A 14,169-nucleotide genomic window follows, 5' to 3' on the forward strand; every position below is an offset into this window, starting at 1 on the left:
AAACACTAGGTCTAAAGAAAGAATCTGAGTTAAAATTAACGGAGTAAATTTATCCTGGAAAGAAATTAAAGCTTGAAGTAATAGAATAAAGGAAAGAACTGGTGGACATCAAACCAAATAAAAGGTTATGTAAGAGGATGATTAAGAAACTCTACCTTATTTGTTGTATAGCTATCCCAAATAATTAATTTTCCATCTTGGGAAGCACTGACTAGTAGCCTAGAGGAACAAACACAAAAATAACGTGACACTTAGAGGAAAAAAGTAGTTTAAATTAGTTATGCATTGCATTAATGTAGTACAGTTCAGAAAAGACAAAAATAATTTTTCGAATTAAAAACTTGATAACAGAAAATATTCTCACAACTTTAAAAAAAATCTATTCTGCATGCCAAAAAATTTCAACATTAAATTTTTTTAGACATTTTACTAAAAATGTCTCTGGTTATAATTCAACTTTTTCATGGTAATAACATTCTAGTTCTTATTCAAGATTCTGGTAGCTATTAGCCGACTGGTTTAGTATGTACTGACTTAAATATAATGACAGTAGAGTGCATATAAGCCTAAGAACCATGTTTCATTCAATCTAAAAATATCAATTGAGAGCCTGTGAATGCAAGGCAGTGTTATGGGTACAATACAGGCTATACCGCCTACCCTGGGGCCCTCCATCATCTGGTGGAGATAAGACATTTAATAAAATAAATTAGGTAAATGAAAATAGTCAGAGGAGTGGTATAAAATAAAGGCCATAGGAAAACAAATGAGGGACAAATAAGTGCTAACTGGGTTACTCAAGTAGTCTCGCAAAAGAAAACAAGTCTTGAAAAAACGGAATTTCGAAAGCTAAAGATAGAGAAGTCTGTGTTCTATGAGGAGGGTATGTTCCATGGCAAGAGGTGGAAAAATACAACAGGTGTTTCAGGAATTGTGAATTTCCCAGTTACACAGAGTTTGTAAGAAATGGGAAAAACAGTTTAGAAAAGTAGACTGGGCTTAAACTACAGAAAGCTCTGTTTGCCAGGCTAAATATATGAACTCTTGACTAAGTTGCCTGCCACTGAATTTTTTGTTTTGTTTTGGAATTTTATTTTTCACTATGGTATAAAATTCAAAAACTACAAAAGGATAGATATACAGTGAAAAGAATCACCCTCCTGTCCCTATCACCCTTCACTGTAGGTAAATAACATCAGGTTCTTACGTAGTAATTACTGTAAGTTTTATGAAAGGGAAGATCTAACCACAGGGTATGGGATGGAACCTAAAGTTCTTCAAAAATCAGTTGGCATCATCAGCATTGAGTTGAGAAGGACATTAAGTTACAAGTTGATAATCAGAATGGGTAGAAAGACAATGTGAGATAGGTTCTGTTGACACTTTGGGTTCTCTATTAAGATTAATAGTCCTGAGAAAACTATAAGAAAGTAAGAACCATTAACATTGTTTCAAGTGATTGTATTTCGAGTTACACATTTGCTATCTCAATGGATAGATTACTTCTTAAACTTCTTTAAGAAAAAGAATAAAACATTTGGCCTAGCTTTATGTCAGTTGCCAATTATATAATTTTATTTATTCCCTCCTAAGAGGCACAAGTTCTATATTACTGTATTCAAGTATCTTATTTACATCAAGATGTGCCAGGCATTAGCAACAGGTAGCAACATTTTTAGGTTCTCCTGGAAGAAGAGAAAAAATATGCAACTTCTATTAAAAAATAATTTTTTAGTTAAGACTTTTTCCCAATTAGATGAACCAAATCAAAGGAACAAGTCAACCACTATGGAAGCAGTGCCAGATACTCTGCACTATTGCCAGATACTCTGGAAAAAGCACAGACCACACTGTAACCCTATGAACAAAGTAAATCATCACGACCAACCATCCAACTGCAATCCAGATGGCGGCTGTGTGAGTGTGTGTGTGTGTGTGTGTGTGTGTGTTCAATACACACACACTTGTATGATGGGGTTAGGGGAATAAAAGATGTATTCAACAAAAATGTCACTGGTTTTATGTAATTCCATCCTTTGTGAATTTAGGTAATAAATAATTACGGCAATATCTGGTAACTTGTACATAGCAATATTCAACAAATATTTCCTTATTAACTGAAATTTCAATGTTAATACACAATAAAACTGCCTTGGCATGTTAAAAAAAAAACAAAGTATAATACCCCACTACAAAGAAAAGAAATCCTAAACGCTTTTCCTAAATCATTTGATAAAGGATATTTCTGAAAGGTAAATTTGTTTTCCATATTAAAGGTTTCTAAACTTTTAAAGTGTCAATGAATATTTTTATTAAAAGCAAAGAGTTCATATTAGATGCATTTTCTGCAAATACTTCATAGATATAGGTTGTTTCTAAAAAGAAAATGCAAATGATGACTCAACAAAAATAATTCTGCACACAGTCTGAAAATGGCAGGTACAAACCTCGAATCATATCCCCAGTGCATAGCATAGATTTTAGCTAGGTGACCCCTCAGTGTACGTCTTGTTCGCATTTGTATTCGACCCACAGAATCCATATTTGACGTGATCTATAGGAAGTGATGAGAATGTCATTCTTTACCTTAGACATAGCTCAGAAAATAAAGTAGAAACAATTAATAGGCAAAAAAGCAGACATAAAACAAATTTCTAGCTATTGAAGGTATTTTAATACAAACAATTCCTAGAGTCATTATAGGATTAATATGCTGTTCAAGAAAAAGTATGATTTATTTGCACACCTTCCAGTGAGAACATCTTCTGTAGACTATTAAGTAAAAAGAACAGACATACCTTCCAACCTTAGTAAAAAACCAGCCACAAATAAAAATCTAATAGTAGATGATCAAATAGTAAAACATTTCTAATTTTAACTATCTAAAGAAAGCCAATTTTATATTTAAACAGCACATAAAATATGTCCTTAATAAAAATGATCAATATTAATTAAACTAATGAAACCTTCCTAATAGTTTATATAAGAAAAAAAATCTTAACCAGGGCATATCAGAAGAATCAGAAGCTACCTAAAAAGAAACATATACTATATGAATCTACATATTTTTATTGTATTTTTTCGCAGACTTCCATTTTAACAGGTATGCTTTAAAAAGCACTTCTACCAGCATCTGACAAATTACAAAGTGTTTTTAAATAGAGATCTCATTTTTCTTTCAATTAAATACTAATAAAGAGAATCTGAACATCATTTGCATCAGTATCAAGCAGTTTCATGTGAATTAATAAAATGAATTGAGGAAAAATAAAAACTTTACCTGAACAAGCGTGGCATCATTACATGCTTTTCTAGCATCCTGAAGTAAAGAAAGATGATTATACATTTAGATATAGGTATGATTTAAAATAATATTTTCATTGGAAATATAGATTTGAAATATACTTCTTACTGTACCACACAATCTTTATTTTTAAAAGGTTTAATGACATAAAATTCACATAACATAAAATTAACCATTTAAATCACTTTAAGGTGTGTAGTTGTGTTGGTTAGCATATTTACAATGCTGTGCAACCATCACCATTACCTAATTCCAGAACATTTCCATCACTCCAAAAAAAGAAACCCTATACCTTCCAATTCCCTCCTCCCCCATCCCCAGGTGATCACTAATTTACTTTCCAATGGATCGCTCATTCTGGACATTGCATATAAATGGAATCGTACAATATATGACCTTTTTTGTGTCTGGCTTCTTTCACTTAGTGTAATGTTTTCAAGGTTCATTCAGTTGTAGCATGTGTATTTCTTTTTATGGCTGAGTAATATTCCACTGTATAAAAATATGACATTTGGTTTACCCATTAATTAATTTTATGGACATTTATGCTGTTTCTACTTTTTGGTTTTACGATTAATGATGCTTTGAACATAGGTTTTCAATTCTCCTGGGTATATACCTAAAAGTGGAATTGGTGGGTGATACGGTAACTATGTTTAACATTTTAAGAAACTGTCAAATGGTTTTTCACAGTAGCTGCACCATTTTACATATCCACAAGGAATGTATGAGGGTTCCAATTTCTTCCAACACTGTTCTTGTCTTTTTATTCTTCTTTTCAAAAAAAATTATTACAGCCATCTTAGTGGATGTCAAGTGGCAACTTATTGTGGTTTTGATTTGCATTTCCCTAATGATTAGTGATGCTAAGCATCTTTTCATGTGGAGTGTCTTTACATGCGCTTATTAGCCATTTGTATATCTTCTTTGGAGAAATGTCTATCAACTTCTTTGCTCATTTTTAAATTGGGTTATTTGTTTATTGTTGAGTTATAGGAGTTCTTTATATATTCTGGATACTAGGCCCTTATCAGATTATGATTTGCAAATATTTTCTCCCATTCTGTAGGTTGAGTTTTCATTTTCTTGATAGTTTCCTCTGACACACAAGTTTTTATATTTTTGATGAAGACCAATTTGTCTATCTATTTTTTTCTTTCTTGCTTGTGCTTTAGTGTCATATTAAACTGTTGCCTAATTCAAGGTCACAAAGATTAACAACTAGGTTTACTTCTAAAAATTCTACACTTTCAGCTGTTATATTTAGGTGCCATTTTGAGTTAATTTTTATATATGGTATGAGGTAGGAGTCCAAACTCATTCTTTTACATGTGGATATCTAGCTGTCCCAGCAATATTTGTTGAAAAGACTATTCTTTCCCTATTGAATTGTCTTGTTACCCTTGCTAAAAAATCAACTGGCCATAGATATATGGCTTTATATATAGACACACAATTCTATTCTATTGCACAAATATATTTTTGGTTTATGGTTAAAAGATTTTTAATTGCATCCCCCGAATAAACTGAACTAGACTGATTTAATAAGCCCATCGTATTCAGAGTTATATTTGTTAATAAGCTTCAGCAAAAAGCAAGAGTTCTGAGTTCCCTTCTATTTGTTCTGGCAACTACAAATTGAGGTGATGGGAAGAATATTTACAGTATAATCCAAGTCACTTCAGAAATATTTTTAAAAATATATAGTACTTGAAAACTGGACAGATACATGTAAAAGAATGAAATTAGAACATTTTCTAATACCATATACAAAAATAAACTCAAAATGGATTAAAGACCTAAATGTAAGACCAGAAACCATAAAACTCCTAGAAGAAAACATAGGCAGAACACTCTTTTACATAAATCGTACCAACATTTTTTTTGGCTATGTCTTCTAAAGCAAAGGAAATAAAACCAAAAATAAACAAATGGAATCTAATTAAACTTAAAATCTTTGCACAGCAAAGGAAACCATCCACAAAACGAAAAGAAAGTTAGACAAAATAAGACAGCAGAGAAATATGTTCCAGACAAAGGAACAAGATAAAACCCGAGATGAACAACTAAATGAAGTGGAGATGGGCAATCTGCTTGAAAAAGAATTCAGAGAAATGATAGTAAAGATGATCCAAGATCTTGCAAAAAGAATAGAGGCACAGACCGAGAAGATACAAGAAATGTTTAAAAACAGCTAGAAGATTTAAAGAACAAAGGGGGATGAACAATACAATAACTGAAGTGAACAATATACTAAAAGGAATCAGTAACAGAATAAATGAAGCAGAAGAACGAATAAGTGAGCTGGAAGACAGATTGGTGGAAATCACTGCTGCAAAACAGAACAAAGGAAAAAAAGAATGAAAAGAAATGAGGACAGTCCAAGAGACCTCTGGGACAACATTAAATGCACCAACATGTGCATTATAGGAGTCCCAGAAGGAGAAGAGAGTGAAAGGCACAGAGAGTCCCATACAGGATAAACCCAAGAAGGAACACACCAAGATACATATTAATTAAACTGATAAAAATTAAAGACAAAGAGAAAATATTAAAAGCAACAAGGGAAAAGCAACAGACAACAAACAAAGGAATCCCCATATGGTTGTCAGCTGATTTTTCAGCAGAAACTCCACAGGCCAGAAGGAAGTGGCACAATATATTTAAAGTTATGAAAGGGAAAAACCTACAAGCAAGAAGACTCTACCCAGCAAGGCTCTCGTTCAGATTTGGCAGAGAAATCAAAAGCTTTACAGATAAGCAAAAGCTAAGAGAATTTAACACCACCAAACCAGCTTTACAACAAATGTTAAAGGAACATCTCTAGACAGAAAAGAAAAGGCCACAACTAGAAACAAGAAAATTACAAAAAGGAATGCTCACCAGTAAAGGCAAACATAGAGTAAAGGTAGAAAATCATCCCCAAACAAATATGGTATCAAAACCAGCTATCATGAGGAGAATGCAAATGCAGGATATTTGAAATGTATTTGAAATTAAAAGACCAGCAAATCAAAACAATCTTGTATATATATAGACTGCTGTATCAAAACCTCATGATAACCACAAACTGAAAATCTATGATAGATACACACACACAAAAAGAAAAAGCAATCCAAACACAAGACTAAAGATAGTCATCAAATCACAGGAGAACAAAGGGGGAAGAAAAAAGACCTACCAAAACAAATCCTAAGCAATTAACAAAATGGCAATAAGAAAAACATATCAATAATTACCTTAAATGTAAATGGATTAAATGCTCCAACCAAAAGACACAGAGTGGCTGAATGGATGCAAAAACAAGACCTGTACATATGCTGTCTACAAGAGACCCACTTCAGATCTAGGGACACATACAGACTGAAAGTGAGGGGATGTAAAAAGGTATTCCATGCAAATAGAAATCAAAAGAAAGCTGGAGTACCAATACTCATATCAAACAAAGTCGACTTTATTTTTTTAATTTTTTTAAATCAAAGTAGAGTTGATTTACAATGTTGTGCCAATCTCTGCTATACAGCCAAGTTGACTCAGTTTTACACATATATACTTTTTTTTTTAATATTCTTTTCCATTTTGGTTTATCCCAGGAGATTGGATATGGTTCCCTGTGCTATACAATAGGACCTTGTTGTTTAACCATTCTAAATGTAATAGTTTGCACCTACCAACTCCAAATTCCCAGTCCATCCCTCTCCTTCTCCCCTCCCCCTTTGCAACCACAAGTCTGATCTCTGTGTCACAAGTCTGATCTCTATCTCTGCAAATCTGGTTCTGTTTTGCAGATAGGTTCATTTGTGCCATACTTTAGATTCCACATATAAGTGACATCATATGGTATTTGTCTTTCTCTTTCTGGCTTACTTTGCCTGTGTGCCACAACTAGAGAGCCCACGCACTGCAATCACTGAGCCCATGCGCTCTGGAGCCTGTGCGCCACAACTAGAGAGAAGCCCACACACTGCAACGAAGAGCCTGTGTGCCACAACAAAAGATCCCACATGCCGCAACTAAGACCCTGCAGTGGAAGGGCAGAGTCTTAACCACTGAACCACCAGGGAAGTCCTCCTTATATATTTTTTTCTTCTCTGATTGCCATGGCTAGGACTTCCAAAACCATGTTGAATAAAAGTGGTGAGAGTGGACATCCTTGTTCCTGATGTTAGAGGAAATGCTTTCAGCTTTTCACCATTAAGTATGATGTTTGCTGTGGGTTTGTCATATATGGTCTTTATTATGTTGGTAGTTTCTCTCTATGCCCATTTTCTGGAGAGTTTTTTATCATAAATGGGTGTTGAATTGTGTCAAAAGCTTTTTCTGCATCTACTGAGATGATCATATGGTGTTTATTCTTCAATTTCTTAATGTGGTGTATCACGCTGATTGATTTGCGGATATTGAAAAATCCTTGCATCCTTGGAATAAATCCCACTTGATCATTATGTATGATCCTTTTAATGTATATTGGGTCTGGCTTACTAGTATTTTGTTGAGAATTTTTGCATTTATGTTCATCAGTGATACTAGCCTGTAATTTTCTTTTTTTTGTGGTACCTTTGTCTGGTTTTAGTATCAGGGTGATGGTGGCCACACAGAATGAGATTGGGAGTGTTCTTTCCTCTGCAATTTTTTGGAATAGTTTCAGAAGGATAAGTGTTAACTCTCCTCTAAATGTTTGATAGAATTCGCCTGTGAAGCCATCTGGTCCTGGACTTTTGTTTGTTGGAGGTTTTTTAGTCACAGTTTCAATTTCAGTACTTGTGATTCTGCTGTTCATATTTTCTATTTCTTCCTGGTTCAGCCTTGGAAGGTTGTACCTTTCTAAGAATTTGTCCATTTCTTCTAGGTTGTCCAGCTTATTGTCATATAGTTGCCTGTAGTAGTCTCTTATGATCCTTTGTATTTCTGTGGTGTCCATTGTAGCTTCTCCTTTTTCATTTCTAATTTTATTGATTTGAGCCCTCTCCCTTTTTTCTTGATGACTCTGGCTAAAGCTTTATCAATTCTGTTTATGTTTTCAAAGAAGCAGCTTTTAGTTTAGACAAATATTGTATGGTATCACTTAGATGTGGAATCTAAAGAATAAAACAAACTAGTCAATAAAACAAAAAAGAAAAAGACTTACAGATATAGAGAGCAAACTACTGGTTACCAGTGGGGAGAGGGAAGAGGGAGGGGCAAGATAGGCTTAGGAAATTAAGAGGTATAAACTACTATGTATAAAATAAATAAGCTACAAGGACATATTACACAACACAGGGAATATAGCCAATATTTTATAATAACTATAAATGGAATATAACCTTTAAAAATTATGAATCACTATGTTGTACATCTGAAACGTATATAATATTGTACAACTATACCTCAATTAAAATTTTTTAATTAAAAAATAACACTTCTTTAAGATACTTTGCAAGTATACTGTATACAGGTGCTATTAGAAATAAAATACTTTTGATCTAACATGATAAAAAGATACAGTATGTCAGGAAAATAATTTTTTATATAATGAGTTATATTTTTTTATTAAAAGCAAATTCCCTACATGTAAGCAGGTGTTTTTGCCTAAGTATTATAGGGTAGCCTTTCAAAGAGACCTTTAATTTTTACACAAACTGAAGAGAATTATTAAAAGGAAGATAGTGAAACAAAAATTAATGTAACAAAATAAGTAACGGCAAGCAAAGAACATGTTTAATAAGCAACAAAATGTTTTAAATCAAGTTTATCAGTTAATAATAAATTTAGAGGATTCATATACATGGGAAGCACAATTAATTCTTCCGACTAGATTTGTTCCAATTTTTCCCCCCAAAGGTTAGGGTAGTGTTGTCTTCAACTTTGTTCTTCCCCAGTGTGCTGTGCACGCTTCTGTGCAGAGAGGCACACACGATTTGTTGAATTACTGTCCCCAAAGGACAACCTGTTCCATTCAGCCAGGGGATGCCTGCCACCGTCTGCAACAAAGACTGGATAAGTATGCAATCTTTTTGGCGGCCTTTTCAACCTATTTATAAGCACATAGACTATTTCTATGTAAGGGTGTTCATAAGTAGTTACACAAACATATGATTTGATTCTCTCATTCTCAGATTGTGGGTTTAGAAACCTCATTTGGCAAGGAATAATTTAGCCCACTTTCCTACAATGAAAAGAATTTCCAGAAACAACAGTGACAGCCTGAGCCATGCCCAAAAATGCTGGAGTAGAAGACAATTCTATAAAAAGACCTGATTTTAAGCTTTATGAAAATGAACTATCACTGTTTAGATCATCTTTCTTAATTCAGTCATTCAATTAAAAAAATCTGTTGCACACTGTGTCATGTACTATGCTAGGCACCATGGATAGAGCAGCAGACAAACCAAAAATCCCTGCCCTCATAGACCTTACCTTAATATTAACAACACAATTAAAACACTGCAAGTTAAAATTACTGAACTATGAACACTTTTATCCATTATAAAACTGAATATAAGAGAATCATTCCCAATTAACAGCTGAATTCCTTATTGCCCACCTTAAGAAATAAAGCTCTGCTATTAATATCTTTGTGCAAAATAAAAGTCGTGTTTCTCACTCCAAATCAAACAAGTAACAATTACAAAAGACAATCTACATTTTCTCTATTTCTGTTTTTTTAATTTAAAATGAATTATAGTTTATCAATGCTACTCCAATATAAAATAAAATAAACTTTTAAAATGAATCATGTATTGCACCAAATAGCATATATTTCTATTATGTCATCTGTTTATACCACAGTTAAATATATAGTTAAATTATATTTCTGGAATTAAGGGGGGAAAAAAAAAGAAAGAAGGAAGAAATGGTCTTTAAATATAGCATGACATGATGAAACTGATAAGAAAAGTACATGGTATTTTACATACACGTGGTTACTTGAAATCATGGAAGATGATTCAGTGAGCAACTATGCCCATGACATTCTGCTTGGATGCTGGTGAGATACAAAGATAATTAAAACACAGAATTTCCCAGCCAAGTACAGGTAGTAAAGACAAATGTGCACAAGGAGCTATAATACAAGGTGGGCTGTAATCAGCCTTGTAACACAAATCCAAAGGGCTGTACAAGTAAGGAACTGCTGGCATTGATCTAAATCCTTTACATGTCATTCTGTTTTACTCCTCTCCGCAAACCTATACAGTGGGCAAAGACATTGAGCATCAAAAAAAGCTGTAAACATGTCCTGGCCACAAAATAATTAAAAGATGGAATCCATGTCCTTTTCACCAGGCAATGCTGCCTTCCAACAAAAGAATAAGAAATCCAAGTGCAGGACTCTGGTGAGGCTTTTTAGAGGAAGACTAGGATTCAATGAACAGAAGTCCCAGGAACAAAATTAGAGCAGAGGTAGTATAATTCCAGGAAAAGGAAACGATTTGAAGAAAGGCAACAAAGTGGAAAAGAGCAATGCATGTTCAGGGAATGACAACCAGATTCATGTGGCTATAGCACAGGCTACAGAGCCAGATCTGAGCAGACATGATGGGGAGGCAGGGCCACAGGAGTACCTATGGCACGGGCTCTGGAGCAAAAATACACCTGGATTGAGTCCTGGATCTACCACTTCATAGTTATGTTACCTTTGCCAGTTACTCAATCTCACTGAGGCTCAGTCTCCTCAGCTACGAAGTAACACCATCTACCTCATAGGGTTGCTACAAGCATTAAATGAGATCAGCACATGACCAAGTGATTGGCCAGTCACTCCAGACAAGAATACCACAAGAAATGAAAATTGCAGGCCAATATCCCTGATGAACATAGATTCAAAAATATTAACAAACAGAATTCAACAACACATCAAAAGGATCATACACCATGATCAAGTGGGATTTATTCAAGGGATGCAAGGATGGTTCAATGCCCACAAATCAATCAATGTGATACACCACATTAACAAAATGAAGGATAAATATCATAAAATCACCTCAGCAGATACAGAAAAAGCTTTCGACAAAATTCAATATTCAATATCCATTTATGATAAAAACTCTCAACAAAGTGGATATAGAGGGAATGCACCTCAACATGATAAAGGCCATATATGACATATATAACATACTCAATGGTGAAAAGCTGAAAGCTTTCCCTCTAAGATCAGGAGCAAGGCAAGGATGCCCATGCTTGCCACTTTGATTCAGAATAGTATTGGAAGTCCTAACCAGAGTGATTAGGCAAAGAAAAGAAATAAAGGGCATCCAAATTTGATAGGAAGAAGTAAAACTATTGCTACTTGCAGATGACATGATATTATATACAGAAAACACTAAAGACTCCATCAGAACTGAGAACTAATAAATGAATTTGGTAAAGTTGCAGGATACAAAATAAATATACAGAAATCAACTGCATTTCTATACACCAATAAAGAACTATCAGAAAGAGAAATTAAGAAAACAATCCCATTTACAATTGCATCAAATAGGATAAATTACCTAGAAATAAATTTAACCAAGAAGATGAAAGACCTGTACACTGAAAACTAAGACACTGATGAAAGAAATTGAAGATGACACAAATAAATGAAAAGATATTCTGTGCTTACAGACTGGAAGAATACTGTTAAAATGTCCCTACTACCCAAAACAATCTACAGATTCGATGCAATCTCTATCAAAATCCCAATAACATTTTCCACAGAAACAGAACAAACAATTCTAAAATTTGTATAAAACCAGAAAAGACCCCAAACAGCCAAATCAAGCTTGAGAAAGAAGAACAAAGTTGGAGGCATCACATGCCCTGATTTCAAGCTATATTACAAAGCTATAGTAATTAAGACAGTATAATATTGGCACAAAAACAGATACATAGATCAATGGAACAGAACAGACAGCAGAGAAATACATCCACACATATATGATCAATTAATTTACAACAAAGGAGCCAAGAATACATAATGGGGAAAAGACAGTCTCTTCAATAAGTGGTGTTGGGAAAACTGGACAACTACGTGCAAAAGAATGAAACTGGACCACTATCTTATATCACACACAAAAATTAACTCAAAATGGATCAAAGACCTGAATGCAAGATCTGAAATCATAAAACTCCTAGAAGAAAACATATGCGGTAAGCTCCCTGACATCAGTCTTCGTGATGATTTTTTGGATTTGACCACAAAAGCAAAGATAACAAAAGCAAAAATAAACAAGTGGGACTACATTAAACTAAAAAGCTTCTGACAGCAAAGAAAACCATCAATAAAATGAAAAGGCAACCTACTGAATGGGAAAAATATTTGTAAATCGTATATCTGATAAGGGATTAATATCCACAACATATAAAGAACTCAGAGAACTCAACAGAAAAATAAAACAATCTGATTTTTAAAATGGGCGGAAGGGGACTTCCCTGGTGGTGCAGTGGTTAAGAATCCGCCTGCCAATGCAGGGGACACGGGTTCGAGCCCTGGTCCGGGAAGATCCCACATGCCACAGAACAACTAAGCCCGTGCGCCACAACTACTGAGCCTGTGCTCTAGAGCCCGTGAGCCACAACTACTGAGCCTGTGTGCCACAACTACTGCAGCCTGCGTGCCTAGAGCCTGTGCTCCGCAACAAAGAGAAGCCACTGCAGCGAGAGGCCCGTGCACCAAAACAGAGCAGCCCCCACTCGCCGCAACTAGAGAAAGCCCGTGTGCAGCAGTGAAGACCCAACGTACCCAAAAAATAAAATAATAAAAATAAATAAAATGGGCAGAGGGTCTGACTGGCATTTTTCCAAAGGAGACATACAGATGGCCAACAGGTACATGAAAATGTGTTCAACATCACTAATCATCAAGGAAATGCAAATAAAAACCACAACGAGACAGCAACTCACATCTGTCAGAATGGCTATCATCAAAAAGAGAAGAAATAGCAAGTGTTGACAAGGATGTGGAGAAAAGGGAACACTGAGTACTGATGGTGGGACTGTAAATTGGTGTAGCCATTATGGAAAACAGTATGTAGGTTCCTCAAAAATTAAAAAAAGAACCACCATATGATCCAACAGTTCCACTTCTGGGTATTTATCTAAAGAAAACAAAAACCCTAACTCAGGGCTTCCCTGGTGGCGCAGTGGTTGAGAATCTGCCTGCCAATGCAGGGGACACGGGTTTGAGCCCTGGTCTGGGAAGATCCCATATGCCACGGAGCAACTAGGCCCGTGAGCCACAACTACTGAGCCTGCGCGTCTGGAGCCTGTGCTCCACAACAAGAGAGGCCGCGATAATGAGAGGCCCGCACACCACGATGAAGAGTGGCCCCCACTTGCCCCAACTAGAGAAAGCCCTCGCACAGAAACGAAGACCCAACACAGCCATAAATAATAAATAAATAAATTAAAAAAAAAAAAAAACCGTAACTCAAAAAGATATATGCACCCCCATGTTCACTGCAGCATTATTTACAATAATCAAGATATGGAAACAACCTAAGTATCTGTTGACAGATGAAAGGATAAGAAAATGTGAGATACATACACACACACATACATACACACAATGGAATATTATTCAGCCATAAAATAGACTACCTTGGGGCTTCCCTGGTGGCGCAGTGGTTGAGAATCTGCCTGCCAATGCAGGGGACACGGGTTCGAGCCCTGGTCTGGGAAGATCCCACATGCCGCGGAGCAACTGGGCCCGTGAGCCACAACTACTGAGCCTGCGCATCTGGAGCCCGTGCTCCGCAGCAAGAGAGAGGCCACGATAGTGAGAGGCCCATGCACCGCGATGAAGAGTGGCCCCTGCTTGCCGCAACTGGAGACAGCCCTCACACAGAAACGAAGACCCAACACAGCCAAAAATAAATAAATAAATAAATAAATAAATAAAATAAAAG

At 35.3% G+C, this 14,169-nt stretch overlaps 1 protein-coding gene across 1 annotated transcript in view; it reads right to left on the minus strand.

Annotated features, from left to right (window-relative positions):
* Positions 1 to 14,169, minus strand: part of GNB4 (G protein subunit beta 4) — a 60,427-nt gene that overhangs the window by 16,088 nt on the left and 30,170 nt on the right. The window contains exons 3-5 of the mRNA XM_059920568.1: positions 3,281 to 3,319; positions 2,448 to 2,554; positions 156 to 219 (exon numbers count right to left, since the gene is read on the minus strand). Coding sequence (XP_059776551.1) covers positions 156 to 219; positions 2,448 to 2,554; positions 3,281 to 3,319 — 210 coding nt within the window. The remainder of the gene's footprint in view (positions 1 to 155; positions 220 to 2,447; positions 2,555 to 3,280; positions 3,320 to 14,169) is intronic.

Source organism: Balaenoptera ricei, chromosome 4, assembly GCF_028023285.1.
Source record: "Balaenoptera ricei isolate mBalRic1 chromosome 4, mBalRic1.hap2, whole genome shotgun sequence".
Classification (NCBI taxonomy): domain Eukaryota; kingdom Metazoa; phylum Chordata; class Mammalia; order Artiodactyla; family Balaenopteridae; genus Balaenoptera; species Balaenoptera ricei.